Below are 27098 nucleotides of genomic sequence, written 5' to 3' on the forward strand. Positions count from 1 at the left end.
CCCAGTAGCCTAGCTGCCCTCCTGACCTCGTTGCAGCGCTCGCCATCCACCACTCCTCTGTGTCCGACCCAGTACATTCCTCTTCGCCTGCTCCAGTGATATTTGGACATCATCCTATTGTGGTGATAGAGGGCAGTCAAGCCATAACTCGACACCATATTGTTTGAAACCCATAGAAACATTGTCGTACTACCGACAAGATGACAGGCGAGAGATAGATATTCGAAAGACGCTCTTGCCAGACGTGGGTTGCTAGAAAATCGTGGCCGCACAGGGTGCTTGTCACCTCGTGCGGAGAATTGAGTGCGTGGCAATGTCTGCAAGCAATATGTGAGATCCGGAGCAGCGGATGAAGTGGTAATACTGTGGTTCGATGTCAGTTTAGACAGATAAAGTACCCTGTTGGCACAAGATGCAAACTTGTCCTTGTCAGAAGTCAGCAGATGCCTCATTGCATATAGAAACGATATCGATAAGGCAAACAAGACGTAGATACCACTTACTGTGCATTTTATGGTCCAATTGCTCGCCGGGCATCATGCCCACAATTATACTGCTTGCCATGAGGGCGCCCTTCGAAAGCGTTCTTGCATCCACCAAAGAATACGGGAGAGCCGCCATTGTCACCGTTCAAAAGACCCCGAGACGGGTTGAGCCAGTCAGATTAATTGCGAGTGATGCTAAGCAACTCCTGCGCCTGCTGTTTAGTACGAGCGCATGCATTTGATCTGGGCTAACAGAAGGGGAAAATCATGCTAGAATGATGTGAAAATACGTGAGGTATCCTGTGTGGCATCTACACCTACCCCAGGGCTCTGTAGAACGCGTAACAGCAGCAGTTCTAACCTTCTTTGGGCACACATGGAGTTCTTTTTTGGAGAATGAGGAACAGGAGTTTCACCCGTTCTGTTCATCAATACCTCCGATTATGGTTGCATTCGTATGTCTCTGTTATATTTCGCTTTACGTTCGTTTACTTACTCGTACGGACAGAGCTGTAGCCTGTAGCGTTCCTAAAAAGCCTTCGATACCGATATCTCAACAAGGCATCATTTCTCCATAGTTTCATTCCTTCTCTTATATTCTTTAGTGTTCCTAACTCTACAGTATTTAAACCGTTCGTTAACTACTGGTAGAGTAGTTGATCCTTTCCCCCCCGAATACGATCACTTCCGATCATGGGTTGTTGCGCACGGTTCCAATGGGTGGAGAGGAGATCATTGATTTACAGCCAGATGGGAATGATTTTGATATGCTGAAAGCGTTGATATTGAAGAAGAAAGAGTAGCAGTGATCGTAGGAGAAATGCAAATCTGAATACGGAAATAAATCGATGTTAGGCTCTTTATGTAGAACGGGGTCTCGCAAGAACCAGTAAGTACCGTAGTTTGACCTCCAAGAGGATTGTCACATTAATGTCTGTTGTTGCAACGCACTAAAAACAGATCGCTCAGGCTGGTGGATCGCGCGGCATGTCTGCTTGCGCCAGAACCTGTCTTACTATGGCACAGCTGAGTAGGCCTAGTATGAACGCGGGAGAGCGCAATGTATTGCAACACTTAGGAAAAACTTCGTATCTCCCCGCACTTTTTTCGGTCAAACTTTGAGCATAATAACATACGCTGCGACGACCCAAACACTGTCATACACGAGCATCAAGATTGTATTCAAGAAACATCAAAGGCTCTATCTAGGAGAGCATAGAAAATAAAACGAGGGAGTGCGGGAAGAGGTTGCGGGAGTACAACGAAGAAAGAGTATCTAATACGACAATATGAACGGCTAGTAAAACTGCGCTACATCAGAGCAATACGATATGAAGCTACACACCAATATGAACAAAAACGATTCTCTGCTCGAGCGGCACTTTCGTCTTCACAGCGTACGTAGCCTTGTTGAGTGCCCAGGCCGCCTTCGTACAGTCCGGTATATCACCTTCCTCTAAATCCTTGAACAGATTCTTGTAGAAAGCTTCAACGACGTGTTTTGCGACAGCGTCGTCGACAACCCACAACGTGCCAATGACGCTCTTGAACCCTGAAAACTGCAGACCAGCTGCGAGGTGGATAACTTCGTCGGGCGTCTTCTTATCGCCAACGGCAGTATGACACGCCGATAAGAATGCGAATTCAGCTTGCGGAGCATCGTTCTCCATGATGTCAAGCAGCGTCAGGGGTTCGTCTTTCATAGCGAAATGTGAATAGTATGGCTGGTCATGGTCTTGCTTGCCATGACAAGCGAGGTGCACCCATGTGTTGTTTTGCAAGGTTTCCAATGCACCTGCTCGTGTTGCTGCATCACCAGACAGAGTGATAGGATTGACCATTTCGGGGACAAGCGAACAGACTAGCTCAAGCTCACTCTCGACAGCCAAGAGCTCCTTGCCTTGCCCTGCACCCGGTTGACCCTGCCCAATCGCCACAAAGGATGGGGTCAAGTGCGTCTTCATCGTCTGTCGAGCTCTGATCAGAGCCGAAAGCGTAGGTGTGTAAGAGCAGATGTAGACATCCTCCAAGCATAGTTCCGGCTCAGAACAATCCGCCTTCGTTCGAAACGGGTTAGCTGCATGAAGGGGAATGGACGTGAATGCTGCTGTCGGACACAGCCAGATTCGAGAGCGACCCGGCAATCTCAGATCACGCAAGAGTACCCTGACAATGGGTAGCATGACCTCGTCCCAGATCTTCCGCAATAGTACTTTCAGGCCCGTCCTCGGCTCATTTGGGCCCATAGAAGATGCTTGGCGTATCGCCTTAGCGAAATCGTCCTTGAGCTGCTCCACATCTGCGAGAGCGAGATCTGGGAAGGGAACATGGTGGGGCTGCCCTGATGTTGGGACTATGATGGCGTTGCGGGAGTATTCGCTCGCGATGAGGATGATAACTGGGCCATGACGCGCTGCCACTTGCAAATCTTCATATGATGGAGGGAGAAGGAATCGCGAGAATCCTTGAAGATTGCGGACTTCAGCTACCGCAGCTTCCCACTGCTCCGTAAGTTTTCTGTACTCTGTTGCTGCCCGATCAGCAGCAGCTCTGTCTGCGCTGCCCGTGGAACCCTGAGCATTAGATAGGCGCTTGCTGAGCTCTGAGAGTTTGTCGGTGAGGGGCGGACTTGCAGATTTGAGGTCGTCCAGCGGAGTCCTGAGTCGCGAGGCCAGCGACCATTGTTGACCGCGTCCCTGCTCCTCAAGTTCAACCGCTCGTTGCAGATCATTGCGGCGAATAGCGCATGATGCTGCGTCTACCGGCAATGTCTGTGCACCACGGAAAGCGGTTGCAGCATCACGCCGCGAGATAATGGAAGATCGCGTCATAACATGACTGTCGAAAAGCTCCAAGCACATTTGGTATGCTTCGAGGGCAGATTCATGTTGATGGACTTCCGCTTGGAGCGCCCAGTTAATAGCCTCCTCAATGCGGCATGGATATCCTTGGGTGGGGTGCCTTGATGCCAGTCTGAAGTTCCTCACTGCGAGTGACAAATCAGTAGGATCGTGCTGCACCTGGTAACGAGACAGGTAGGCTTCCTGCAGCCGCATGTAACTGGAATATCTATCTGGGTGCAATAGAGGCAAAGCCATCAATGATTGTTGGCAGAGATCAATGGCCTCCTCAACATCTTTATTCGCCTGATTGTGCGTGAAACGAGAGCGGAGTGCCGAGCCTAAATTGTAAAGATTTCGATGACGCATTGGATCGTCAGGCTGTATTAACCGAAGTGACTCGCGGAACAGATCAATGGCCTCGTCAAGATCATCGCTGGTTTGCAAATCATCATATCTGGTTTTGAGCGCGAAGGCAAGGTTGTTCAGCGTGGTGTCACGACGTGGATGCCCAGGTGGGCGTAATGTCAATGCCTCACGAAAGAGGCTGATGGCCTTGTTGATGTCGTTAATGTCGTTATTGTCACTGCATTGGTTGAAACGGCTGCGGAGAGCGCCCGCTAGGTTACCCAATGATATATCACGAAATTCGTGCCCAACTAGGACGTAGGCGCAGTGCTTCTTCAAATAGAGAGATGGCCTCATCAAGGTCATCAGATTTGCCTTGCTGATTGAAGCGGGATCTGATCGAAAAAGCCAAGTTGTTTAGGCAGGTATCATAACTAGGATGTCCCTCGGGGCACAGAGAAACGGCCTCACGACCAAGTTTTATGCTCTCTTCAAGATCCTCGATGCTGCCGTGTTCATCAAAGCGTGCTTCGACTGCCCGTGCAAGCTTGGCGAGGGCTCTGGGACGGCGGTGTTGATTGCCCAGAGGACAGAGCTCTAGCACAACTCGTCGAAGTTGGATGCCATCATCAGATGCAACTATTGGAAGATTGTTGCATTCGTTGATCACATAATCGAGACCATTGTCCCCTGCTGCGATGCTCCGAAGATAGGTGCTCTTGGGACAGAGAGGTAGTAGCTCGTGGTAGAGTTGAGCGGATTCACGGATATCAGCGGGGGTATCTTGCCTGTTGTGGCGCCAGATCAACGCTTCAGTGAGATGATAGATAGACGATGGACGATCGGGATGGCCCTGCGGACGCAATGCAAGGGCGTGGAGGAAAAGAAAGGCGGTAGAATCAATGTCTTGAATATCCTTGCGAATGTAACCCAGAAGGCGGGCCCGCGCGAGGTTGGTGAGAGCAGCAGCACGGTCAGGATGGCCAACAGGACACCAGTGCAGAACGAACTGGAAATGGTGTACAGCACTTTTCAGGTCAAAGTCACTCTTGTTTGTGACATATCTGGCAAACTGTGTGTGGCCTGCGTCTGTGCGACGAGTAATGATGCTTCCAGTGATGAACTGTAGTTTTTGTTCTGTCAGTGGGAACTGAAAGTAAGGGAGCTGTTGTCGCTTACATCGAGTCGTATACCACAGGTGTGGACAACGGAGGCCTTCAGGGTGAGGGAAGGGTGCGCATCACAACTAGGTGGGAAGGACAGATCTACAGCAAGTCAGTAGTGTGCATGAACAGGAAACGGATCATTCACCAAACGGCTTATCTCCATGATTGAGCAACTCATTCCACGAGGTCTCAAGTGTGTTAACAACTTCTCCATCACCCAGCATTCGACCGAGCTCAAAGGATGCCCATATTTCCAGTGATAATCTAGTAAGCAATGCGTCCCGTGATCTACAAGCCGATGATGAGTACTGGGATCGGGCCTGCAAGTTTAGCTGGAAGGCTTTACAAGGTCACGGTATCGCCCCACGCTACAGAGGCATCGGACGATAGAACTCGGGCGGCTGATTTCCAGCGTCTCCTCGGGCTGACGTTGACGGACACGTAAATGCCTGCGGGTATGCGACCAGAGGGTACACTGATATTGTTTCCGCTAATGACTGTAGATAGATTGTGAAGATCGCAAAACACGTAGAACAAGGTAACATGGAGTGGCCCACCTTCAAATCTGATCGATTGGCCTTTCGATGTACCAGTCATGATGACACGATGCAGCAAATGGCGAACGAAGTGGATGGACTGAGAGTTGCGGAATGAGTAGTGGAAGAATGATAGGTAGGGATATAGACTGGGGATCAAGCTAGTGGGGGGGTGAGGAGGAAGGGTGTAGGGAAGGGTGTAGGGCATACTCCACGTGCATTTCCATGTTGCTGATGGCTAGTAGGCATGATAAACACTTATCCTGAAGTTACACTGAGCGCCAAGATCAAAGATGACGAGGTCACTGCATTCGCGAAAATGGGACACCCAGGCCTCTGAAAGGATGATCGAGCGAATAGTGGAAACAAGGCTGACGGTGTGTGCAAGCATGACAATTTAAATGCAAGTGAAGAGCGTGAATACGACTGAGGGAGAGTTGAGCATGCCCATAGCTAGTAGCCTGTGTGTTGGAAGGAGCCGGCGTGTTTTCCTGGGCCTACGTGAACACTGTCGCCAGGCGTATAGTGTCACAAGCTGAGATGGCTGGAGCCTGGCAGAGGTCAAACGGGCGGTAACACATTGTTGAACAACAGGGATGTCCCTGGAACTTCTGGAAGAGGCCGACTTAGTTGGAGGATGGTCCCACACCTGATATTGTGCTCTCCTCCCTATTTCTCTCACCTCTCACAGATCATGCAGCTGTCCGTAAATACTTCGAGTCCGGAGGTAGGATATTAGCATTTGGTGTCAGCGTCAGAAAGGCACTATATTTGGACTAAGTCACGACTTTGGATCGTTATCCGTGTGTCTTGGCTAAGTTGGCTTGGGCATGGTGCAAGTCATCTCATTCTCAATTACTATCGGAACAAGCGCAGATGCCTCGATAAACGGCGCGGTGGTATCTGTATCCAGACTACCCGTGTGTCCTTTGGACCTTGAAGCACACATCCTCAGTCGTTACATAGAGGGGAATGTACCTGCTTCTTCTAAGTTCTGGCTCGCCTGGATTCGTGACACGTCCAGCATAGTGTCGTCAAGACTCAAGGCACTTCTCGATCATCTAAATCCAGGTTTGGTTGTCGGTAATGAATCCCAAGTTGGGAGGGAGTCCTTTGTGTTCAAAGAAGCCAACGATGATTTCCACTTCTACTTCCCATCCTTCCCTTCCACAGACCTGGATCCAAAGATCACCCCATACTCGAACTCATTCCACCAAATTCCCTCTCACACTCGAAATTGAAAGTTAAATACGTACTTGTATCTTCAAAAACCCTCCCGCAGCCTTCTTCCGTGCCACAGACGAGTTCCGCTCACGGAAAGAAATCACCGACCAAGGCGCAAGCCTGGACTCCTGGCACATTGGCGAAGCCCTTATATGCGGCGAAGTAGTCTCTAGCACACAAACCATGCTTGAACAAGTGTGTCTTATTCAATCATGTCCATCGCACCGCTCACTGAAACCCTCTGAGCAGAAACCCATCCTTTCCCTGCGCACTCCCCACTCCCATCGTCTCCATCGCCACAGTACAATTGGTAGGACGCGGCAGGGGCGGTAATGTGTGGCCTGCAGGGTGCTTGCAGATGTCGCTTGAGGTTCGCGTCGGGCTGAAAGGGTCTCCGTCAGGTCCAGGTGAGATTTACACACCTCTTATTCATTAGTGTTCGACTATCTGATATCGAGCAATGGGCCCATAAAGTCTGTCTCAAATGGCTAAATGACACTTATACCCTTTTCCCGACCTCCAAACCGACGTTTAAAGCAAGAACCAAGAAAATTTGGTGGGATACTGGTAAACACGAGTTTTAGCGGAGGCGTAGTAGATGTAGTAATCGGTACGGTACCTCCATCCCCTTCTTATTGTGACCTACAGGCTGGCGCTCATCGATGCATAGGAAGTGACCTCAACGTCCTAAACGCACCACCCATCGCCTCACTCGCCCAACTCGCATCTACACCTATCCCAGAGCTCTCCGTAGAACGCATAGCAGCAGCAGTTCTCACCTCCTTTGAGTGCATATGGAGTTCTTTTTTGCAGAATGGGGAACGGGGGTTTCACACCAATACCTCCGATCACGGTTGCATTCGTACGTCTCTGTTATGTTCAACTTTATTTACTCGTACTTACTCATGGTTCAGACAGTGACCAGCTCATCACGCTAACGAACCGGACTCCCCACAGAAGCGTCCGCATCGTCGGTATCACTCTCCATCACTGGTTGTTGCGCACAGTTCCGACAGGTGGAAGGCATCGATTTACAGCCTGATGGGAATAATTTTGATATGATGAAGGGGTTGTCACTATATGGACGAAGAAGGGGTAGCAGTAAAGTAGCAGTAACATCGAATTCTATACTTCTCGTCCACAGACGGAATCAGTCGATGTCTGGCTTTTTTTTAAATGTGGTCTCGCAAGAACCAGTACCATAGTTTTCTTAAGAGGATTGTCACAATATTTGTTTGTTGCGACGCAGCGAAAACAGATTGCTAGTGGATCATGGCATGTCTGCTCGCGGGAGGCCTAGTATGAGCGCGGGAGAGCGCAAATGCATCACAATAGTATAGCGCTCTTACTTTTTCGAACGCTAGCGCTGTCCTGTCCTCGCTGCAGCACTCGCCACCCGCCCCTCCTCTGTGTCCAACCCAGTACATTCCTCTTCGCCTGCTCCAGTGATATTTGGACATCATCCTATTGTGGTGATAGAGGGCAGTCAAGCCAGAACTCGACAACATATTGTTTGAAACCCATAGAAACATTGTCGTAGCTACCGACAAGATGACAGGCGAGAGATAGATATTCGAAAGACGCTCTTGCCAGACGTGGGTTGCTAGAAAATCGTGGCCGCACAGAGTGCTTGTCACCTCATGCGGAGAAGTGATATGCGCTGGCAATGTCTGACGAGCAATACGTGAGATCCGTAGCAGCGGATGACCGTGGTAATACTGTGGTTCGACTGTCAAGTTCTAGACAGGATAAAGTACCCTGTTGGCACCAGATGCAACTGTCCTTGTCCCAGAATCGCAGTGCCTCATTGCATCTAGAAAACGATAATGCAACAAGACTTAGACATCCACTTACTTGCATTTCCTTGTCCCATTGCTCATGTCATGGCCCACAATTATACTGCCACGGCACAGAGCATCCTCGGTCGACACTCTCAACTAAGGAGACCTTGAAAGCGAACTAGCGATCCTCGTTGCGATGCTAGCGAAGTGGATGGCAACCAAACCAAAGCTTCGACGTTCTGATCACAAGAATACGGGAGAACTGCCATTGTCACCGTTCAAAAGACCGCGAGACGGGTTGAGCCAGTAAGATTGTGAGTAAATGCTAAGCAATTCCTGCGCCTGCTGTCGTACGAGCGCATGCATTTGACCTGGGCTAACAGAAGGGGAAAATCATACTAGAATGATGTGAAAATATGTGAGGTGTCCTGTGTGGCTAGGAGGGGAGACACCGAGAAAGGCAGCACGCAATAGAAAAGTGGGTATATGATACCTGCGGCCTGTGAGAAGGTGACGTGCATGACCAGATACGTGGCGGGCAACAAGGAGATTGGGGGATGATGTAACATGGCGCCGGGCGGGGGTAGACAGACCTTTGACGCTAAGATGTACAGCGGAGTCTCCACTAACCGCACCCAAAGACTGGCTAAATACCAGACTTTTGGTCATGTTCGTGGTCTCGTTCGGATAGATAGTGTTGATCATGATGGGAAGAAGTAAGTAATATGTGCTGGTGTCATGTTGAGAAGGCACTCATACGAAGTTTCGTGCAGTAGACTGCAGCTGGGTCACGGTGTGCAGGAAACACAGGGCCGTGAAAAATACTGGACAGGAATTGCAGCAAGGATACAGAAATCCAGGAACCTGATGAAGGTGTGCTATATCGCTGCAGAAATGTAAAATAACTATTATTTACATCGTGAAAATTTATAAACTATGGGGCCTCTTCGCCAGTACCCAAGCTTAAAATTAAGCCAACCCTCGTAATACATGCAGTCTTGTGGGTTCGTAGGTCCCCTTGTCGCGACAGAAGTCGAATACTGGACATCTACCGCATGGAGCTTGGGACCAACCCAGCGCTACTCGTTCTTGGCGGATGGCTCGGTAGACGAAAGCACCTCCGATGTTGATATTGTCATCTTCCTCCGGAGCCTCGAATTTAACGCGCTTCGAACTTGAGGATGATTTCTTATTTGGTTTCGTTTTCGTTTTAGTCTTCTTCGACTTCGACTTCGATTTTGATTTTCGATTTTGAATCGACGATCGTCGGATTCGGATTCGGATTCAGAATCATCGTCAGATGATTCATCCCGCTTCTTCCTTTTCCCCTTACTCTCGTTCTCTTCCTTCTTCCTCTTTCGTTTCGGCCGCTCCTCTTCTTCAGACTCGTCGTCATCGCCGCTGTCACTGGAACTATCCGTACGACGCCGTTTTCGCGTTTTGGATTTGGATTTCTTCTTCTTTTTGGACGAGCTGCGTTTACGTTTCTTGCGAGTAGCTGAGTCTGATTCCGAGTCCGAGTCCGAGTCTGAGTCCGAGCTTGAGTCCGAGTCCGAGTCTGAAGAAGTTGCATTGTCGGAGTCGACTGTAGCGTCCCACGGCATTGTGAATGCGGGTAACTATAAACCAATCAATCAACCCATCAGATAACAAGGAGAATGAAACGAAGCAAGTGACGAACCTTCTCAATTTCCCCATCCAACTCCAGTACTCTCAAAAGCATTTCGACATGTTCGACGCCCAATTGCGTCTCCGTCAGCTTGCTTTTACTTAGAAAATGTTGGATGTGCTGAGCAGATGGGTAGGTGGGTGCGGCGCTTATGGAGTAGAGTCTGTGTTCGTTTTGGGAGGAGGCTTTGGAGCTTTGTTTGGGGAAGGACTGCTAATGCTATAAGTTTGAATTGTAGGGAGAAGGAGAGGGACGTACACGGTCACGGATGTAATGCAGACATGCGGTTGAGAGGAGCTTAATAAATTCCGTGTCGAGTTCGTTGTCGGTGTACCATGGCCCACCTGTAAGTTCGACTGAAGGTTCTAGGTGCGCAAGCATATAGATCTTGCGCGTTGGGTGCTAGCGCAAGCGTATATGAAAAAAGGTGCCTAGAAATTTGAAAGGTGAAATGTACCTTGACGGCTTTGATAGCCTTCACGAGCTGCTTCTGAACGAGTGATTTGAGGCACCTGTCGATGACGGTTTGGTGCAGTTCGGTTTTGGTCTTTAAGTGTTTGGTCCATATTCCTGTGCGTTACACAAAATCAGATAAGTCTTGCCGTTCGGTGTTCGATTCGAGGCGTAGAACTCACCTTCGTTTGCGGAAGCTTGGATATGACCGAGCACCATGGCTTCTTCACCGCTCATATCTTTTTTCCTGTATTCTACATATCAGGGGATTCTAGGGGAAGACGCAATGGAGATATGGTACATACACTTCTATCTCCTTTTTCATTACGGCTCGGAACGAAATAATACCTGCCGCGTTGGACAGGACTTTGAGCATGCCCTTCGGGTTTGCATGTCAGGACCATAGAAAGAGATATCACGTAGAGGTACTCACGGCTCCCAGGAGAAAGTTAATGGCTGCGGTACGTGCGGCCATATCAGGGATTATCTTTTCAGCTTGTTTTGACGTTAAAACCTGATGAATGATTGGGAGTATGATCAGTGTGGTACTTATGGGTGATAGGGAGAGTTTAGCTCACCTTGTCTGTGCTGGAAAGCGCAGCTTGGTGGAGCTTTTGCTCTTCGGGATTGAGTTTTCGCCCGCTCATGGTGGGGAGAGTAGATACTATCGATGATCGATCAGGTAGTCGAGTCGGAAAGTAGTGACTGTCATCATTGACTCATTAGGATTAGGTGCAATCAGTCACGTGGCTCGCTAAAGTCACATGTAGCCCACGCCGAACTTGGAACTCAGTACTCACTGCTCACTTCATCTGACGCCTTCGTCCTTGGTTCGTTTCGACAGCGTCAGGGCTCAGTAACGAATATCGGGACATGAACGACAATCCCACTACAACAGCAAACTCGTTAACTACGGGCTTGGATGAACTTACTTCTTACCTTGAAAGAAGCACTCTTCTCGTCCTAGCGTACGCTGATGTGTAAGGTCGCGTTTCACTACCATTTCTAAATTTCACTGATTCTGGGCAGTTTCGAGAGCAAGTATGCGCGTCCGGCATTAGATAAAATTTCCAGACACTTCCAGGGTCAACCGTTGACAACAGTGCGTTATACATTCGGGGGATCTTATGAGTGGGCTGTAATCTTTTTATCAGACATGGATCACGACGGCTCTGGCCCTCTTCGCTGTTATGAGTATCCTACCGGTATTGTCGTTCATGTGCGTTGACTGCTTGTTCGCGACATGACAGCATTTGACGAGATTTCAGAGGCCTATCCATCTTCGCACTTTGCAGCTCCATGTGCATTGCTCTTACGTTCGGATTCGCGGCTGTCGTCGCATTGGAAATCATGTTCGGTAAACATTACACATCATTCCCAAGTTATGATGAGTCGCTGACCTTCCCATAGCCACGGTTCTCCTCTTGGTACTAGGAGGTCTACTATTTTTCTCTTTCGTCTGCTACCACATTCTGCGCGATGGCATACCTTACCTTTCGTCTCGGCCAACACCTTCAAACACAGGGGCGCTTTGGAATCGCAGATTGGGCCCAGGAAACAAGACAACACTTCACTTCTGTCGGCGTGAAACCTGAAGACAACGACGATTCGGATGGGTCTGGTGTCCTCATTGCAAATGAGGCCAACGATCAAGTGAAACGCGAAGACAGCCCTCCTTCTCCCTCGCGCTCCTTGATGGCACCCTCCGGCTCGACTTGATGCAAACAGACTCCGTGTTCATATTTCTGGCTCGCATTCTCTGCTGCATAATCCATTCTTTTGGCACGCGTTCCTCACGTCACTTTTCTATAGCTGACCTGGTAGGTTTACTCACGTATGACACTGTATCGTTTGTAATTTGCACTTTCACTCTCTGCACCCACTGTGTACTGTACTATAGTCTCATCACATGCTGTCGATTAAAGATATGGTCCTGGCCCGTTAAATCTGCAAGATTGACAAGTATCCGATTATTCTTTTTCTTGATACCTGCTGCCTCCGCATAACTTTGCTGCGTTCACTATTGCGACCATCAATTCAAGTTTGCTATTCAAGAGCAACATCGCTGGCGATTCCTATTGTGGTTGCTTCGCTCTCAAGATTATCTCGATGTCAGTCCCGGCATGCCTGGTTTGAGGTAAGAAGAACACTCAAGATAACGCACTCAATGCAACTATGTTTGACATATGCAAATTCCTCTTTCTGATCCTACAATGTGCGCATGAAAGGGTAGTATTTACGCTCTTAGTTTCTTATCTTCCTCAAATGTGTTCTTGACCTGCAAATCGCAGTCAAAATAAAGTTACTTGAAGGATGCGTGACACCTACTTTCTGGAGGAACGCCTCGTCAGTCAGCACTCGCATACCTACAGCTGCGAGTGCCTTCGATACCACCAAGCAGGCGTCATGGGATACTTCGGAGCGTGCAGCTTCCGTGAATCCTGAGGTATGGTTCCCGCCATCTGGAATGGTCGGGATGGCTTGGAAAAAAAACGATCAGTATGGTTCATTCAGAACCTGTGCTACTTACAAAAACCAGGGTGAAGACCAGGCATCACTGACGAACAAGAACTTCATTAGCAAAGGTCGCCTCCCTGGTCATGGAGGTCAGACGCACAGTATGTTATGTTCCCCTTTTGGTTCAAAACATCAGCTCTGTCGCACGTTCTGGATGTGCGAAATACTCACGAAATCAGTAGAAGCATTCTTGATACCCCAGTCGTAATCGATAGCACCATAGCGCTTCAGAACAACATCGGCAAGCTCATCGCCTGATATGATATTCAGTACCAAGCCACTGCACGCCGCGATTTCATACCAAGTGCTTTGTTTTGCGTAATTTCGTTTCCTACTGATCCGACCGTAACTTGAACTTTGCATCCAGATGCCAGTGCAGCTGCCCTGTGACGAATAGAGATGATGTCGCTTGATCAAACAAACATATCGACAGTGAGAGACTGACTCGAAGCAGGAAACGACACGCTTCCTGGTATCTTCCATCTCTGATGTTGTGGGAGCACGGACAAACCACCTGTACTTGTATATTAAGCGCTCGAAGCCGGGGATTACTGAGATTGACTTACTGCATTATAGCGTGGTCTGGGATGACTGATTTTTCAAGAATTATTTTCAAGCGTTTTTACAGAGCGAAAATCTCACTGTTTGGAGCCCAATCCTTTCCTTCGAATATGCCGTGCACGCGGTGAGTAGGCTTGATCTGCTGACGGAGAAGAGAAACATTATTATATGCAAGGACAGCTGCATCAAGTGCATTTTGTCCCTCCCAAGGGCTTAACCCAGCGTGAGCACTGTAAACGCGAAGAATTAAAAACTACTAGTTGATAAAGGGTATGAAAGACGCTAACGTATGGCCTTGATACTCCACCGTGATGCGAGAGATCGCCAAGCAGCCAGACAAACTAATGGAGTGGCGGGGGCCAGGCGCAGGATGGCACCTTCAAAGCAGGTTCAGCAATCCTGATCATCTGATCTGGACCACCGCGAGAGGAACTGACATCAGGCATACATCCATCTCATCATAAGCACCCTTTTCATATAGCAGGACCTTGCCAAAACCACCCTCCTCGGCTGCCTCAAGTGTTATCACCAAGCCCACCATCGCATATATTTGCAGACACTGACGCACCAGGTGTGCCGAGCAGAACTACCTTTCCATCGATGTTCAACCTCTCCATAGTGGCCTTGGCTGCAAGAGCTACAGCTACTCCGGATATCCCAATAAGATTGTGTCCGCAAGCGTGTCCGATCCCAGGGAGTGCATCCATCTCAGAATTGACTCCCAAAACGCGCCCTCCTTGTCCATGGGTGTAGGTAGCCGCCCAGGCAGTCTCAAGAAGATACTTCTTTGTCACTGTGAAACCATGTTTTTCCATGAACGTAGTGTATGCGTCATGGGCATATCTATGAAGATGTTCTGAGTGTTTGCGCGTGGCTATGGCGTACGATGAGATCCAACACACTTTTCTTCAAACTTTAGCTCTGGATGGTCTTTCAAAAATGCGTGAATATAAAATACGTTGGGAGAAGACAGAAACACCGCTCTAAGAGGTGATTACCATGGATATCGAGACTTAAAGCCCTCAGCTCTCCGCTCAGTCCATCAACGGTCGTCTCGATTACGTTCAGTATGTCTGGCCTGTATACCTGGCCCTCCTGAAGTGGTGGTCTGATCTTTGCATCATCTTCTGGTCTCCAAACTACGTCAGACATGGCGAGAGTAGAAAGATAAAGTGGCTTGCAGACAAGAAAGCACTCACGGGTGGATAATGGGCGCTTGATAAGTTGATTGATCGGTAGCCGAACCTAGGCCTCAACTTTGCCGATTCATTGCCGAACGGCGAAGTGCACCGTATTACGCAAGCCAACACGATACAAAGTTGCGAACGGCCCTCTGTTGGCCTTCTGCTCAGTGCTATGATCCTGGGACTTATTATTTTGGCAGTGCTTATGGTGGGGACGTGTGTACATGACCAAATCCTTTTCAATGTGTACCAGCTGCAGTCTATGTGATAGTCAAACACTCGAAATCTCGCCTTTCTAAGACGGCAAGTTACTCTGAGTACGGTCAGTGCGCAACTGTAATCTGCACTTCCACTACTATTTACTGATACCTTCAACGCGCCATCCACTGAGATCTGATGAATGAGTTGTCCAGGGTCCAGCACCTCAAACTCGAAACCCAGCACCTCCTCACGAGCAACTATACGACAAAGTTCTCGGACTCTTCACAAGTTCGGAGTCGGAACAGCGAAGGTTTGGTTGGATCTGAGGTATGAGTCTCGGGTTAATCGTTTAGGACAAGATTTGGTGGCAGTAGTGAGTACTTCCTTCCCTGGTGTAGTAGTTTCTCAAGATCTCACGACTCGAAGCTGCGTGTTGGTGTCACACTCTTTGGGCACATTACTAGTCATTGGTACCTTTTGTGCTGCACGTTCGGTGCTGTTCAATGATAGTATGGTTTATCAGGAGGCGCACAATGCTCCTTGGACCACTTTGTCTGTCTTGGATCAGCAATAGACATCAGATATCTACTGTTAAACCTTTCAGAATGTTTGCATGGAATGAGCAATAGGGTGCGCTGATCGTTACCCGAATTTTAATCCTCTGATACTGATGCATATGATCTTCAAGGTCCAGTGATGTCTATATTCCTCGGACGCACGCCTGTCGTAGGTGATTATTCCCCGGTTCTGGCATAGCTATGCTAGGCTTCCAATCCTTCAGTCTTAGGTACAGCTCAAACTGCCTGGGATCTGTTAGAAACGAGATCAGATATTTATTCCAGTAGCCCACAATCTGTGGTTGCGTGAGTCGTGGTATTTCACAATGGTGTGTGCCTGTTGGACAATGTATGATACCTAAGAGCCAAATTCTCTTGGGTAACAAAAAAGGTCTTATGTCACCGTACGGGGAGCCATAGCGCAAATGGCGAAAGGTGACATATTTTGAGGTGCTCCTTCAGCTATGTTGCTAATTAAGTCCTTTAGGCCCTTTACTCGGCTTTGCATGCTCGAAAATCAGACGCGTACATGAACATACAGTCGTCTCTACAATATTCTTGTAGACCAAAACACTGGGAAGCTCACTTGCAAAGGTTCCAGTTTAGAGCATAGATAACCATATTTTTATGGGCGTATTTTAGACATGCGGCGAGCGTTATTACCTCGGTCATGTATGGTAGGCGTGTCAATAACATCAACGAGTGGATTGTAAAAGGGAACATGAAAGCTATGGACAGTGAGTACAACCTCTCTGTGCTTCCTACAACGTCGATAAAGTCTTGACGATATTACTATCAAGATCTGACCAGGTGTGTTTCCAACGATCACGGGTAAACCTTTTGGCAACTCTTAATTTTAGTGTCAGGTGAGTGAAGCTGTGGGACTTTATTTTACAAGGCACCTAAGCCCTTCGCCTAGTACACCAGGAAAGTATATTGTAGAATTGTGGTCCTGGCTCCTTCACTTGCCTGTGAGCGGTAACATGACCACTAGCCTCCAGCTATTACTGATGTACTTATAGCGTGGACTTTAGTGGTTCCATACTGAGCCTGAAGCTCGCCAAAAGCGGGACATTGATTCGTACATGCATCTCCTAGGAGATGTCAAAGCACGCGTAGCAAAAGGAACCATCCAACCTAAAGATTGTCTAACAACGCAAATAATCGACGAAATGCTCAAGTGGGGGTTGCCTATTCGGTGTTGTCTTTGTTTGGTGCTGGAATCTAAACGGTGGACCAGCCCAAGGGCAGGCAAATGTCTGCCTTGTAAGGCTTATTATGAGTTCGGCAGGGAATTCCGAACCAAACGAGATAGAAACGAGACGTGTTAGTAGGTATTAACGCAAAGGAAGATGGGACTAGGACTAGAGGCGAGGACTTTTCGAGAGGCTTTTCGGTCGTTCTTGGAGCGGGGATCTCACTGTAGAATTCGCTGTAGGTATGAGTGTACACGGGCGGTATATTTACGTTTTCGAGTACTTGACTAGGCCGGAACGAGCATAAGGAGCATATGGCGAGGTGAAAATACTTCGGTGAAGAAAGGGGATCGTGAATTCTGAGCACAAGGTGAGATAACGAAAGAGAACGAAAAGGGGAAGTAAGACAATGTATCCACGTAACTCGGATGCGCTCTTCGCATCAATAAGTCACGTGGACGACTTCGGTTCGAGCGTCTTGTTTTGAAGCTTGATCGGCGCGTAGAGAATATGCGGTCCTTACAGCCTTGCTCTGCGCTTAGGCCGCTGGCCCTGCTCCAACGGCCAGCTTTTCGAGGTTGCATCAGCTTGTCAGTTATTTTTATTTGTCAATGGACTGTAGTACCTTCTTCCGTGCGTCGTGTCTCTATACTCGATAAAGTTATGCTGACTTTATGTTGCTTGCGATAGCAATGCTTCACTTTCCTCATGTCATAAGGAAGGCACAGGCTCAGTTACATAATGTCATCGGGCCTGATCGTATTCCAGAGTTCTACTATAAGAAAAAGCCTTCTGTGCACCGACGCGCTCATAGACGGGACCCTGCGATGGCGGTCGGTCGCTGTGCTATGGGAAACGCCATATACTCTCACACAGGAGAATGAATATCAGGGCATATGCGCTATGTTCTATTCGGTACATGAATGAGAACCGCTGACCTTTCTCCAGGTTTATACCTAAGGCCTAAGAACTCAGCGGTTTTTGCTAACTTGGCGTAGGTTTGATTTCCTTTCAGAGATGCCAAGTTGATGCTCGAAAGATACGTCATTAGGGGTATCGTGCACGATGTCACTATGTTCCCTGACCCGGATGATTTTCCTACCCGAGCGGCTACTGCTAGTACTGACCCACAACTTCAAGCCTTTGACCTAGAATTTGCACGTTTGCATCAATTTATATCAGTGCCCGTAGGCACGCGGGTCCCGGCATGTATCAATATCAATTCGCTCTTCATCAATGTTTCCAGTATCCTCTGGGCGTTTAATACTACCCCTTCTATCGACGTCATCGGAGCAAAAAAAAGTTACCAGACACCCGGAATTATACCAACGGATTCAATTCTCGTCCGGTCAGCTTCGATTGCATGGTTGCTCCACGTGCGACAAAGTTGCCGAATTGCTGAACATGGAGTACGAGGGAGCAAAGAGCAGGATATCTGATTGACAGCGGTGAACTTGTTTCTGGGTTTCGCTCCAGCAATTTTGAAACCTCCTTTTGCTAACACAATGTGTACAAATGAATTACAGGAAGTATGGATGCTTGTGGGATATGTTGTGTGCCAAGGGGACGCATACGGATCAACACATGGGTACAAGTAGCCATTCCTCAGCAGTCTCTTCCACCATTTCTCGATACGGGCTCTGTCCGTTTATTTCCCAGATGGACCAGTTGGACCTGGGCAGACATGTACTGCTGGAGGATCATGGGAACCACAGGTAGAACACTTCATGTCTTTCTTCGCTATGATAGGAGCAACCTGCAATAATGTGTCAGTATCGCGCGCTACAGGACGACAAATCAGAATTTTTACGGTGCTCTGGTAGCGGGCATCGGTCATTGATACGGTTGTGTCAAGTGCACACATGGATGCGTGATACTTAAAGATGAAGGGCAGTGAGTGGTTTGTTTGCGTTGGGTTTGCTGGCTTCACTTGAAGTTTTAAGGCCCTTTTTATATGCCAAGGGAGGTGGAGTTGGCTCATTGAGGGTCGCCACTCACCAACCAAGGTGGCCCATCGGCATACTGGGGCAGTGTCGGTGGCCATTCTAGAACCGGTCACCTTCCTGTATAACACAGACATGGCTCCACGACAAGAAAAATTAAGGTCGAGGATAATATGTCGGGATGACCTCATGATAACGATCTAAACAATAATATTTGGAGCAAAGGTAGGCATTTTGACTCACGCGTTTCACATCCGTTCCGAGAGTCCGATGTTGGCTATTGGAACAGGGTTCATGAAACAAAGTGCAGCTCGCCGCCAGGTAAGTCCGCGGCTTAATCGTCGTGACCAACTAGCGGTGTTACCAAGCAGAACGTAGATCTAGGGGCTACCTGGAGGGTACCTTATTACGCATGATCCGACCCAAGAGGTGGCTAGAAGTGCACTATGTAAAGCACGCAAGCCCTATACTTTCGTAATGCCTTCGTCGATTATTATGGAATCGAACATGTGCGTAGTGCACATGCGTTGCCTTCTCGTCACGATTTCCTCGTTGGTAATATCCCCGAAAAATCTCGGCTTTTGAAAAACGACCGCACTTTGATCAAATGATGATACACAACTCATTCTAAATTGAGAAGTTCGAATGCAACTCAAAGTGGTGTATCGTCTGAATAGTACCTGCCCACGTCAGCGGTGCTCAGAAGTACTCGAACTTTGCTCTGAACATCTCATAAGGTTATGCAAGACAATACATTGCTTCAACAAGATACAATTCGTATATCACAGGAGATCCATCAATTTAGATATCTAAACAAGAAACTACAGCAAATATAGCTGGAAGTCACCCAGGACACCAAGCAATTCGACAGCACAAGACAAGACAAAACTCGGGAATGATAGCTATTAACGATTGAGTGCCCATGGCGATCAGTAGTCAAAAGGAAAGTAGATGCGCATGATCACAAGTAAAACATGGTATCCTTCAAGTTCTTACCGACACCGCTACGCCAGAGTGCCTGTGCCTCCCGCATGACATCTTGCTCGTTGGTGCTGGCGCTACCGCTGGCCGTTGTACCATCCCCAATTTGGCCCTGGAGGAGCTTCCTCAAGTAGCACCGCCCACGCTCGCACGCCACATCAGCATAATATGCGGGAGATACAAGGCTTACAGCCTTAGTAGCGCGCGCGAACATGTAGCTCAGGGCATTCGTAAGGCCCTGAAGACTGTCCGATTTGAAGCCAATTTCATCATGAACGACATAGTAGTGGGTCGGCTTCGTTGTACCCTGCAAACCGCCATGGGCTGCAAAAAGTATGTATGTAACTGAATAAACGCTGCTTCAAGGAACAAAATTCACCTTGGAGGAAGAAGTCGAAGTCATATACTGCCGTGACCCCACGATCAACTACTGTTCCAGGCTTTGGATTACCATCATTTGCAGCATCCTTCCGTTCGGTGGGATAGAATCTGGTATGATGCCTCTTGCCACAAATCACAATAGTCAGCTGGGGGCGATAAGGCTTCTTTGGCTGATCGAAGGTATGGAAGGCTTTCACTATCTCTGGAAGCTCTTCCACCCGGACGATATTGAATTGCCCCTGAATTTAGCATAAGCAACATGCACCCAGCTTCGCAGCGGAGAAATCGCACCTCAGAAACGCCATCGCGATAAACCAGTACACGTTTAGGTAACACTTTACTACGTTGCTTGAAAAGTTGAAGCCTCGCTACCATCATCTCCTTGAGATTGGTAATCATCTAGGTAGGTCGTTATTGGCCAAAAAAAGGAATTGCATTGAAGTTCATACCTCTTTCCGCGACTCCTGGATTTCGAGACTTGCAGGGTATTGGGCAAAATGATTGTCCACGCTTGCAACTACTGCGGCAATCGAGGCTTTGTCGAAGGAATGAGTACTCATTCGAACAATGCAAAGGTAGCACTCACGTGTTCCTCTTGCGCTTCCAGGACCAGGGTGGGTCACATCCATTCCAACTACCATCGTTGGCTCGCTGGAGAGCCACCGACCCGTGTTTTCATCGAGTTTATGATTAACGCCGCCCATTTTCATATTCACCTTCAAGGCCACGTTTGCGAAATACTGCGGTTGCCCCTTCTCCTTCCTAATCTTGCCCACATGTACACACACAGTGGCGACATCGAGGTAGACGTCGCATAAGTGTTTTAGTCCTTCGTAAATGTTCTTGTCGCCATTTGATAGCATCACGAGCACCAAGGAAGGCTTTGGACGCAACTGCATCAGACTCTCACGTATGGTTGCGATGGCGCTCTTCCTAAGCGGATCACTTCTATCTTGCTTCGGGAGGTCTGCGGCCACAACCGGGGGCTGCTCATTTGATACAGCGATCCCGCTATTCCTGCACATGGCCATGAACCCGCTGATAACGGTACGGAGGGCAGGATCTTGAGGTCCCTGAAACTCGTCTCTACCATGATCACCAATGAGTAGGACAGCCCACTTCTCCAGGCGCGCACCCAAAGCAAAACGAATGCTCCGTAAATTCCACGAGGCTTTGTCATCAACCACGGGCGACACGTTGTTGGCATACTTGAGTCCAGGTCTCGGGAGGATCCGGCCGGGGACAACTGCCATATCAGGCCCAATGGATACGCCAAACGAGCCGAGTGTGGGCCCTGGGTTTACAAACCCAAGTTCTTTGAGTCCGTTGTTCACGATAGCGTTGCCATTGACATTGGGTGGTTGGCATGCGACTGTTATCATATTTGCAGTATGCTCATCCGTAAGCTTGCCGCGGAAAGGCTGGTCAGGAAGGATTTCGCAGACTTCGGCTGGCAGGTAGTTCTTCTTCTGCCCCCCGACATCAACAAGAGGTAGGTCAGGGTGCTTCAGTTTAATCTTATATTCTATGAACAATACAACGTCAGTATTTGGAGGAGAGAGCATGGTACTCACTGCGCGAGAAGTACTGCTCTACTGAGACGCGTCCTCCAAGTTCGTCGCACGGGAAGGTGTACTGGCGTGCGTTCTGGCGTGCAAGACACTTGACGGTCTTTCGATAACCAAGATGGGTAGCTTTGACCCTGACGCCCCTACAGAACGCCTCCATTCGTGCGCCGAAACTGGAGTCGTTGAAAGCCATCATCTGCACCGCAAGATTTCCAGTGGTATAGAACGCTGTGGTGCAGACATTGACGTTCACCATTAGCTGATGATGAGCTGGGCGCACGGAAGAGTAGAAGCCCTTCCATGCTTCTAAACCGCCGCCGAGATTTGTTGGAACAGCAGCAGAGCGGAAGAAGTAGCGGTCTTGACCGACTTTGATGCCGCTGCGCAACGGATGCGCGGCAAGAATGAGATTCAACGCGGAGATAACGGGAAGGGTGTTGTAGTTTCGATACTGGTTATCCCCATTCAAGTAACTGCAAGATATACGTCAGAGAGATTTTTGAAACACATGACCCACTTCACCTCATGAGATCCTGTGTGTTGATTTCCTGAATAAACTTGATTGTAAGTGTGTATTCTTTTCCACCCTTTTCCGGAGGCCCAGTTTGATCGTCGTCGTAATATGGTACTTTGATCGTGAGAGGCTGTGCTAGAACACGAGCTGATATAAGCTTTGCACTGCTGTCGTGTGCGACGGTACCACGCATCCCAGAGTGTTGCCACGCAGTGGTCTGCTCTGCGAGCTGGAATATGCGACGCTTGACGCGACGATTAGCTGTTCCAGCCGCAGGCGTGATTGCGACGTCATATTCATAGAGCGGTCCCTTGGGAACGCGCACAGGAAAGAAATTGGTGCGAAGTTTGATTGGAACCCCAACAGTGCCAAAGTCTGGGCGCAAGGGCATACTATCAGGGTCATTCCCAAGCTGAGTGTTTCGCAAACGAGCGACGAGCGCCTTGTCGGAGTCGTCAGCTATTCGAGCGTCAACGGTAGCTGGTTGGTTCTCGAGAAATACACTGCAGAGGAGTTTTAGTAAACGAAATTTGAGCGTGGCACCGTTCCAAACGTAGCACTGACCCGCCTTGTTCTCTTGGAGCACCAAAACCCCTTCCCCGGCCTCTGTCAAACCCACCCCTGCCACCACGGTCACCGCCACGAAAGCCGGAGGGTGAGTTCATTCCCCGGTCACTGGGAACGGGGCTTCCTCGTCCACCCCTCCCTCTGTCAAACCCACCCCTGCCACCACGGTCACCGCCACGAAAGCCGGAGGGTGAGCTCGTTCCCCGGTCACTGGGAACGGGGCTTCCACGTCCACCCCTCCCTCCGTCAAACCCACCCCTGCCACCGCGGTCAGCGCCACGAAAGCCAGAGGGTGAGTTCCGTCCCCGGTCGCTGGGAAGAGGGCTTCCTCGTCCCCCCCTCCCTCTGTCGAAGCCACCCCGTCCTCGATCGCCTCTGTAAGCCATGCTTAAGGTAAGTTTACTGCAATGTATAAAATGTGTATAGTTTGCTGCATGCAACGTAGAGGTTCAGGGTTCAGTACAAGGACCATGCTACAAGCGCCAAAAAGGAGGGTTTTGTACAGGAACTACCTCAGATCACGTGAGCTTACATGACTTGATTAATTAATTACTTTAAGGCCTGAGTTACATCAGCCAATTGAAATCTTCGAGACACTTGAAAGTCGAGATGTGACACCGTCGTCGAGCAGTACGGTGAATATCTACGGCCTTCTCCCGCCGAGTTCCTCGCCGTACATGTCCAGAAGCCTCCTGATCATGGCGAGCGCACACGGTCGTAGCAAGCGTCCGAGTCCAACATACTGCAACCCACAACAATAAAGACAACTCTCCCCTGAAACACCACCACAAAAAATCAAGACAAACAGAAAAGATTTTGAAAGGTCCATGCATATTAACTTTCCCATTGTTTTGTCAATTGACTGTGTCAATATCCCTGAGACAGTGGCAGGTTGCTTCAAGACACAACAAGGCTGCTAAGGCACACCGACAAGTTATAAGACGCTGAGTTCCGTTCATTGGGTATTCCTTCTGACTATGACAGACGAAAATGGCTGCCCTCGACCGTATGTTTATAACCTCAGTATGGTTTGAAAGTATAGTTTACGGTATGCATTCCTCTGTAACGAGCGTTGACATTGGACTTTAAACTCTCATTCATAGGAATCAAGTGGGTTCAAACATTCGGAAATTTTTTATGCTCATTTCCATTGACAGCTGCGTGCTTTTTGGTGCATGTATATATATCTTGGCGAATCGGGACAGAAAGTCACATAGGTTCGTGATTCGAGACAGCCGCCAATCACTCACCAGCGCTTAGCTCTTGATCAGGGTCCTTTTTATGTCGTGTATTTTCCACATTTTAGTCTCAACAGCACACAACATCATCTCCCTTCTTCTGTCCTTGCAAGGATTCACAACCTCTTCCATAACATCTATCCCTAATGGAAGCAGCATGTACTTCGTCGCGCCAACAACATTTATGTTGGCCAATTTGGCATTGTTTGTCTCCAATGTGCGTATACCATCTTTCTGGCTTCAATCGCTTCTCATCGTCCCTTCTTTCAGGTACTCGCTCAAGATTTGCTGCTAGTGAGTAAAATCCAGCTTGTTGGGATATTGAAGTGACACGCATGATAACAGATCTGGAGGCTTTACGTTGTTTGGAACCACAGCTGGAAGCTTGTCATTCCCTCGGTAAGATATCTTTCTATCCTATATGTCACGTCTTTCTTATGAATGTGTCTATTACTAGTTGATTTTGGAAGTTGCACATATCGGTAGGCTTACGAACTTTGCTTCGCTCTCAGATCAAGTACTAAGATTATCTATCATCTCTGCGTAGCTTGTGCTATTATAGCCGTGTTTCTGATAGCTCAGCCTAACGAGCACCTCTTCTCATATAGTGTTCAAGCTTTTGGTAAAGCCAGTTGGTCGCTGGGTCTTTTTCTCAACACCTGTGTCACATTCGGAATCGCGTATCGTCTTTGGCTTGCGGGGCGAGAAGTATCTGATTTAACTGGCCGCAATGCCTACAAGGCTGCCATGTTTACCGTCATCGAGTCCGGTGCACTTATAGCCAGCTGCACTTTGATAATGTTCATTCTGGATATAACTGGCAGCCCGTCTGGTTTCATGGCATTCAATGTTACTGTTCAAATTGCTGTAGGTACCTTATGCTTAACTTCTTCTCGTCTCATATCGTCCTAGACCACGACGCCTCTTCTTATCATCACCCGTCTCGGCCTTGGCCTGACTAGCATAGGCACACATTTCGACAAATCGTCGAGCCCTACAGTGACCTTTGCACCAGTCCAGATCGATGTCACCGAGGATACCTGTACCTACCCTATGGCTCCCATATCACCATTTGCTACTCGGAAGACTGGGAGTATGCAGTCATTCTACCGTGAAGTATAGCAACAACAAATGGTTCTTAATTATACTCTTGTCATCTACGATATTAGACGAACTGCCGTAGTATATTGCGTGCATTGTCTACAGTATATTGGACATTACCCCAAACCGTTAATAAGCTAAGTAACAACAACCTAGTACTAACAACTCACATCGTTGCATCGTGATTGTAATTTATCTGGTTTCTCAAGGGGACTCAGACTTTTTTGGATCATCGGGTATATGTGTGTGATCGTCACGCGTCACGGGCCGTGACTCGGAGAATCCTGCAACTGCCGCGGCAGATCGTAGTACTAGTGTCCGTCATTCAATGATTCTTGTGAGATGAGTACAAAAGACGTTTTGCTTGTTGGCCTGGGAGCAGTTGGAACAATCTGTAAGTCACAAGCAACTTGAAGCTTAATCCTTATTCCTCCCAACCATCAAGTTGGATATTTCGTATACAGTGATAGTACTGACACTCAGGCTGGTAGACTCCTACATCCTTCAAAGCAGTAAGCTTGCGCGAGTCACTACTGTTGCTCGAAGTAACTATGACATTATCAATGGTGAATTACTACGTCGTCTCATCGAGATTTGACTTCAAAGCTGATCCGACTCTAGCCAAGGGCATAAACATCAGGAGCAAGAAGTATGGCACTCACGAGAGCTGGAGACCTTATCGTCGTAAGCAAGACCAATATGTTCCCCGCGGTGATCATCACTGTGCATCTTGGAATTATAGTAGTATCGTCGGTGGCAGAGGCTGCTGATAGGCCGTATTCCTATGTGATCCTGACAACCAAGGCGATTCCAGAGGTGATAAAGACATCTCGGGTTCTAGAACCATTGCTTTCTAGTCCATATAGTGAAAGGCACCCTCAGCCTACTTATGTCTTGCTTCAAAATGGACTGGGAGTGGAGCGAGACTTGTATCATAGCGTCAAGGCCCTCAATCAAGGTGAACCAAAGATCATCAGCACTGTTGTATGGATTGGAACGAATTTGGTGGAGAAGAATGTGGTCGAACACACCGACTTTGTGAGCAAAGATAGTTCATACGTCGAGTAACCCTTCCGGATTTCTGACGTAGATTTCGTGCGGACACAGGATCGTATTACCATTGGAATGTACAGACATGGAGACCACCTGACCACTACTAATTCTCCTGAAGAAGATGCCATTTTGACGGACCTTGGAACCATGCTTAAGACAGGAGGTTCAGAAGTGACCATTGCAACAGAGATCCAACGCAAGAAATTCGCCAAGACATTTTGGAATATTGCATTTTCTTCCTTCTCGACCCTCACTGGATCTCCTCCTACAGCGATGTTCCGGCCTCCACCCAAAGAGGGTCAATCATATAGTCCTTACGTTGCACCTCAGACAGCACCTAATATCATTCCTGTCCTACGTGCGATTTTACAAGAGATGATTACCCTTGGTAATTTCGAACTGTATGATCTCTCTGCATGTCTTACCTTTTTCTTAGGGCGTGCATTGGGCTACCCGGACAACGAAGATGGTCTACCTTCTTCCCTCGTTGACAATACTATATTACGTACTGCAGAGTTACACAAAGACCCTGCCCATACAGCTCTCCCGAGCATGCTCCTTGATGCCCAGAATGGGCTGCCTATCGAGGTGGAGGTGATTCTTGGGGAGGTGGTCAGATTGGCCAAGGAAATGGGGGTAGATGTGCCAGTAAGCAGTGTTCGCCGTTGCTACATACTATCATAGCTGATATCTGCGCTGCAGCGTATTGAAACGTTGTATGCTTTGCTGGCTATCATCCAAAACCAGACTCTCGGTGGATTAAGACAACCCAAACTCTAGGCACACACAGCCTTTGATATAGAATTCTATTCATTTCAACAGCATATTTCGATGGCTTGACCATCGGTCAATATTGGCCGCCACAGGTGTGTCACAGTTACATTAAGGGCTTGTTTCCATCTTACAGGTACTGCAACTTCCGTCTTTCGTGAAACTTCGACCTCTTCCTGCAACGGAAGCCCTCTGTGAGCATGCAACTGCATGCTCTGAATCAGCAAGGATTGCCAAAGCTGATGGTAGATGCCGGAAAACCG

General features: G+C 48.4%; 11 protein-coding genes across 11 annotated transcripts; 6 read left to right on the forward strand and 5 right to left on the reverse strand.

The window, feature by feature from the left end:
• Nucleotides 1–8: 8 nt before the first annotated feature.
• Nucleotides 9–940, forward strand: DFJ58DRAFT_777993 (uncharacterized protein; the record flags this gene model as incomplete). Its single annotated transcript, XM_041389594.1, has 2 exons — nucleotides 9–424; nucleotides 503–940. Coding segments are annotated over 2 exons (246 nt in total), but the record flags the coding sequence as incomplete, so codon positions are not given.
• A 578-nt stretch (nucleotides 941–1518) lies between these two features.
• Nucleotides 1519–5519, reverse strand: DFJ58DRAFT_744327 (CHAT domain-containing protein). The gene is made up of 6 exons (XM_041387309.1): nucleotides 5397–5519; nucleotides 5186–5336; nucleotides 4985–5127; nucleotides 4853–4938; nucleotides 3970–4796; nucleotides 1519–3911 (listed from the first exon to the last, which is right to left on the reverse strand). The coding sequence occupies exons 1-6, from the start codon at nucleotides 5434–5436 to the stop codon at nucleotides 1823–1825; spliced, it is 3336 nt and encodes a 1111-aa protein (XP_041245982.1). The 5' UTR covers nucleotides 5437–5519; the 3' UTR covers nucleotides 1519–1822.
• A 1327-nt stretch (nucleotides 5520–6846) lies between these two features.
• Nucleotides 6847–7751, forward strand: DFJ58DRAFT_265519 (uncharacterized protein). Its single transcript, XM_041379548.1, has 4 exons — nucleotides 6847–7006; nucleotides 7074–7209; nucleotides 7270–7461; nucleotides 7514–7751. The coding sequence occupies exons 2-4, from the start codon at nucleotides 7092–7094 to the stop codon at nucleotides 7639–7641; spliced, it is 438 nt and encodes a 145-aa protein (XP_041245983.1). The 5' UTR covers nucleotides 6847–7006; nucleotides 7074–7091; the 3' UTR covers nucleotides 7642–7751.
• Nucleotides 7752–7771: 20 nt separating this feature from the next.
• DFJ58DRAFT_839804 (uncharacterized protein) lies at nucleotides 7772–9085 on the reverse strand (the record flags this gene model as incomplete). The annotated part of the gene is made up of 6 exons (XM_041392556.1): nucleotides 7772–7861; nucleotides 7949–8063; nucleotides 8284–8412; nucleotides 8454–8498; nucleotides 8628–8751; nucleotides 8974–9085. 6 exons carry the CDS (start codon nucleotides 9083–9085, stop codon nucleotides 7772–7774), a joined length of 615 nt encoding a protein of 204 aa, XP_041245984.1.
• A 163-nt stretch (nucleotides 9086–9248) lies between these two features.
• Nucleotides 9249–11193, reverse strand: DFJ58DRAFT_778007 (RNA polymerase Rpc34). The gene is made up of 9 exons (XM_041389595.1): nucleotides 11081–11193; nucleotides 10936–11016; nucleotides 10808–10881; nucleotides 10685–10749; nucleotides 10507–10619; nucleotides 10308–10451; nucleotides 10062–10259; nucleotides 9642–9999; nucleotides 9249–9519 (listed from the first exon to the last, which is right to left on the reverse strand). Exons 1-9 carry the CDS (start codon nucleotides 11147–11149, stop codon nucleotides 9350–9352), a joined length of 1272 nt encoding a protein of 423 aa, XP_041245985.1. The 5' UTR covers nucleotides 11150–11193; the 3' UTR covers nucleotides 9249–9349.
• Nucleotides 11194–11303: 110 nt separating this feature from the next.
• Nucleotides 11304–12495, forward strand: DFJ58DRAFT_778010 (uncharacterized protein). The gene is made up of 6 exons (XM_041389596.1): nucleotides 11304–11482; nucleotides 11532–11604; nucleotides 11657–11721; nucleotides 11771–11859; nucleotides 11913–11959; nucleotides 12027–12495. The coding sequence occupies exons 1-6, from the start codon at nucleotides 11376–11378 to the stop codon at nucleotides 12219–12221; spliced, it is 576 nt and encodes a 191-aa protein (XP_041245986.1). The 5' UTR covers nucleotides 11304–11375; the 3' UTR covers nucleotides 12222–12495.
• A 163-nt stretch (nucleotides 12496–12658) lies between these two features.
• On the reverse strand, nucleotides 12659–14795 carry DFJ58DRAFT_778024 (uncharacterized protein). The gene is made up of 14 exons (XM_041389597.1): nucleotides 14579–14795; nucleotides 14483–14510; nucleotides 14149–14423; nucleotides 14018–14090; nucleotides 13868–13957; nucleotides 13662–13810; nucleotides 13586–13610; nucleotides 13465–13533; nucleotides 13321–13403; nucleotides 13191–13273; nucleotides 13120–13135; nucleotides 13033–13059; nucleotides 12831–12982; nucleotides 12659–12780 (listed from the first exon to the last, which is right to left on the reverse strand). The coding sequence occupies exons 1-14, from the start codon at nucleotides 14730–14732 to the stop codon at nucleotides 12739–12741; spliced, it is 1266 nt and encodes a 421-aa protein (XP_041245987.1). The 5' UTR covers nucleotides 14733–14795; the 3' UTR covers nucleotides 12659–12738.
• Nucleotides 14796–15498: 703 nt separating this feature from the next.
• Nucleotides 15499–18120, forward strand: DFJ58DRAFT_715507 (cytochrome P450; the record flags this gene model as incomplete). The annotated part of the gene is given in 14 exon segments (XM_041384133.1): nucleotides 15499–15555; nucleotides 15731–15828; nucleotides 15888–15926; nucleotides 15985–15988; nucleotides 16010–16122; nucleotides 16165–16259; nucleotides 16450–16493; nucleotides 16557–16722; nucleotides 17409–17487; nucleotides 17507–17623; nucleotides 17680–17712; nucleotides 17770–17879; nucleotides 17910–18001; nucleotides 18022–18120. The coding sequence occupies 14 exon segments, from the start codon at nucleotides 15499–15501 to the stop codon at nucleotides 18118–18120; spliced, it is 1146 nt and encodes a 381-aa protein (XP_041245988.1).
• Nucleotides 18121–19394: 1274 nt separating this feature from the next.
• DFJ58DRAFT_905454 (Piwi domain-containing protein) lies at nucleotides 19395–22899 on the reverse strand. The gene is made up of 8 exons (XM_041394957.1): nucleotides 22670–22899; nucleotides 22114–22608; nucleotides 21598–22064; nucleotides 20610–21548; nucleotides 20473–20558; nucleotides 20315–20422; nucleotides 20022–20262; nucleotides 19395–19966 (listed from the first exon to the last, which is right to left on the reverse strand). The coding sequence occupies exons 1-8, from the start codon at nucleotides 22768–22770 to the stop codon at nucleotides 19623–19625; spliced, it is 2781 nt and encodes a 926-aa protein (XP_041245989.1). The 5' UTR covers nucleotides 22771–22899; the 3' UTR covers nucleotides 19395–19622.
• A 338-nt stretch (nucleotides 22900–23237) lies between these two features.
• Nucleotides 23238–25240, forward strand: DFJ58DRAFT_778041 (uncharacterized protein). The gene is made up of 10 exons (XM_041389598.1): nucleotides 23238–23495; nucleotides 23558–23720; nucleotides 23776–23782; nucleotides 23830–23889; nucleotides 23944–24127; nucleotides 24181–24204; nucleotides 24256–24309; nucleotides 24368–24392; nucleotides 24458–24777; nucleotides 24823–25240. Exons 2-10 carry the CDS (start codon nucleotides 23663–23665, stop codon nucleotides 25030–25032), a joined length of 942 nt encoding a protein of 313 aa, XP_041245990.1. The 5' UTR covers nucleotides 23238–23495; nucleotides 23558–23662; the 3' UTR covers nucleotides 25033–25240.
• Nucleotides 25241–25316: 76 nt separating this feature from the next.
• DFJ58DRAFT_701021 (ketopantoate reductase PanE/ApbA-domain-containing protein) lies at nucleotides 25317–26844 on the forward strand (the record flags this gene model as incomplete). Its single annotated transcript, XM_041383587.1, has 6 exons — nucleotides 25317–25405; nucleotides 25503–25577; nucleotides 25633–25695; nucleotides 25754–26049; nucleotides 26119–26712; nucleotides 26767–26844. Exons 1-6 carry the CDS (start codon nucleotides 25354–25356, stop codon nucleotides 26842–26844), a joined length of 1158 nt encoding a protein of 385 aa, XP_041245991.1. The 5' UTR covers nucleotides 25317–25353.
• Nucleotides 26845–27098: the final 254 nt, after the last annotated feature.

Source organism: Suillus subalutaceus (assembly GCF_016647625.1).
Source record: "Suillus subalutaceus strain FC151 chromosome Unknown DFJ58scaffold_30, whole genome shotgun sequence".
Taxonomy (NCBI): Eukaryota; Fungi; Basidiomycota; class Agaricomycetes; order Boletales; family Suillaceae; genus Suillus; species Suillus subalutaceus.

Excerpts from the sequence above, each read along its gene's own strand:
- DFJ58DRAFT_905454 (XM_041394957.1), bottom strand. The coding sequence starts at position 22,770 with ATGAACTCACCCTCCGGCTTTCGTGGCGGTGACCGTGGTGGCAGGGGT. Across the intron at positions 22,609-22,669 it reads GCTCCAAGAGAACAAGGCGG|TGTATTTCTCGAGAACCAAC; the intron begins GTCAGTGCTACG and ends ACTCCTCTGCAG. Across the intron at positions 19,967-20,021 it reads CTTCGACTTCTTCCTCCAAG|CCCATGGCGGTTTGCAGGGT; the intron begins GTGAATTTTGTT and ends TACTTTTTGCAG.
- DFJ58DRAFT_744327 (XM_041387309.1), bottom strand. The coding sequence starts at position 5,436 with ATGACTGGTACATCGAAAGGCCAATCGATCAGATTTGAAG. Across the intron at positions 4,939-4,984 it reads TCATGGAGATAAGCCGTTTG|ATCTGTCCTTCCCACCTAGT; the intron begins GTGAATGATCCG and ends GACTTGCTGTAG. Across the intron at positions 3,912-3,969 it reads CCTAGTTGGGCACGAATTTC|TGACAATAACGACATTAACG; the intron begins GTGATATATCAT and ends CAACCAATGCAG.
- DFJ58DRAFT_778041 (XM_041389598.1), top strand. The coding sequence starts at position 23,663 with ATGGCTGCCCTCGACCGTATGTTTATAACCTCAGTATGGTTTGAAAGT. Across the intron at positions 24,393-24,457 it reads TTTGGAAGTTGCACATATCG|CTTGTGCTATTATAGCCGTG; the intron begins GTAGGCTTACGA and ends ATCTCTGCGTAG. Across the intron at positions 24,778-24,822 it reads ATGTTACTGTTCAAATTGCT|ACCACGACGCCTCTTCTTAT; the intron begins GTAGGTACCTTA and ends ATATCGTCCTAG.
- DFJ58DRAFT_778007 (XM_041389595.1), bottom strand. The coding sequence starts at position 11,149 with ATGAGCGGGCGAAAACTCAATCCCGAAGAGCAAAAGCTCCACCAAGCT. Across the intron at positions 10,452-10,506 it reads AGGCTATCAAAGCCGTCAAG|CACCCAACGCGCAAGATCTA; the intron begins GTACATTTCACC and ends CGCTTGCGCTAG. Across the intron at positions 10,260-10,307 it reads TGCATTACATCCGTGACCGT|TCCTTCCCCAAACAAAGCTC; the intron begins GTACGTCCCTCT and ends TAGCATTAGCAG.
- DFJ58DRAFT_778024 (XM_041389597.1), bottom strand. The coding sequence starts at position 14,732 with ATGTCTGACGTAGTTTGGAGACCAGAAGATGATGCAAAGATCAGACCA. Across the intron at positions 14,511-14,578 it reads TTTAAGTCTCGATATCCATG|ACCATCCAGAGCTAAAGTTT; the intron begins GTAATCACCTCT and ends CATTTTTGAAAG. Across the intron at positions 13,958-14,017 it reads GAGATGGATGTATGCCTGAT|GTGCCATCCTGCGCCTGGCC; the intron begins GTCAGTTCCTCT and ends CCTGCTTTGAAG.
- DFJ58DRAFT_778010 (XM_041389596.1), top strand. The coding sequence starts at position 11,376 with ATGAACGACAATCCCACTACAACAGCAAACTCGTTAACTACGGGCTTG. Across the intron at positions 11,483-11,531 it reads GTCCTAGCGTACGCTGATGT|TTTCGAGAGCAAGTATGCGC; the intron begins GTAAGGTCGCGT and ends GATTCTGGGCAG. Across the intron at positions 11,960-12,026 it reads GTCTACTATTTTTCTCTTTC|GGGCGCTTTGGAATCGCAGA; the intron begins GTCTGCTACCAC and ends CTTCAAACACAG.
- DFJ58DRAFT_265519 (XM_041379548.1), top strand. The coding sequence starts at position 7,092 with ATGACACTTATACCCTTTTCCCGACCTCCAAACCGACGTTTAAAGCAA. Across the intron at positions 7,210-7,269 it reads CGTAGTAGATGTAGTAATCG|GAAGTGACCTCAACGTCCTA; the intron begins GTACGGTACCTC and ends ATCGATGCATAG. Across the intron at positions 7,462-7,513 it reads CTCCGATCACGGTTGCATTC|ACAGTGACCAGCTCATCACG; the intron begins GTACGTCTCTGT and ends CTCATGGTTCAG.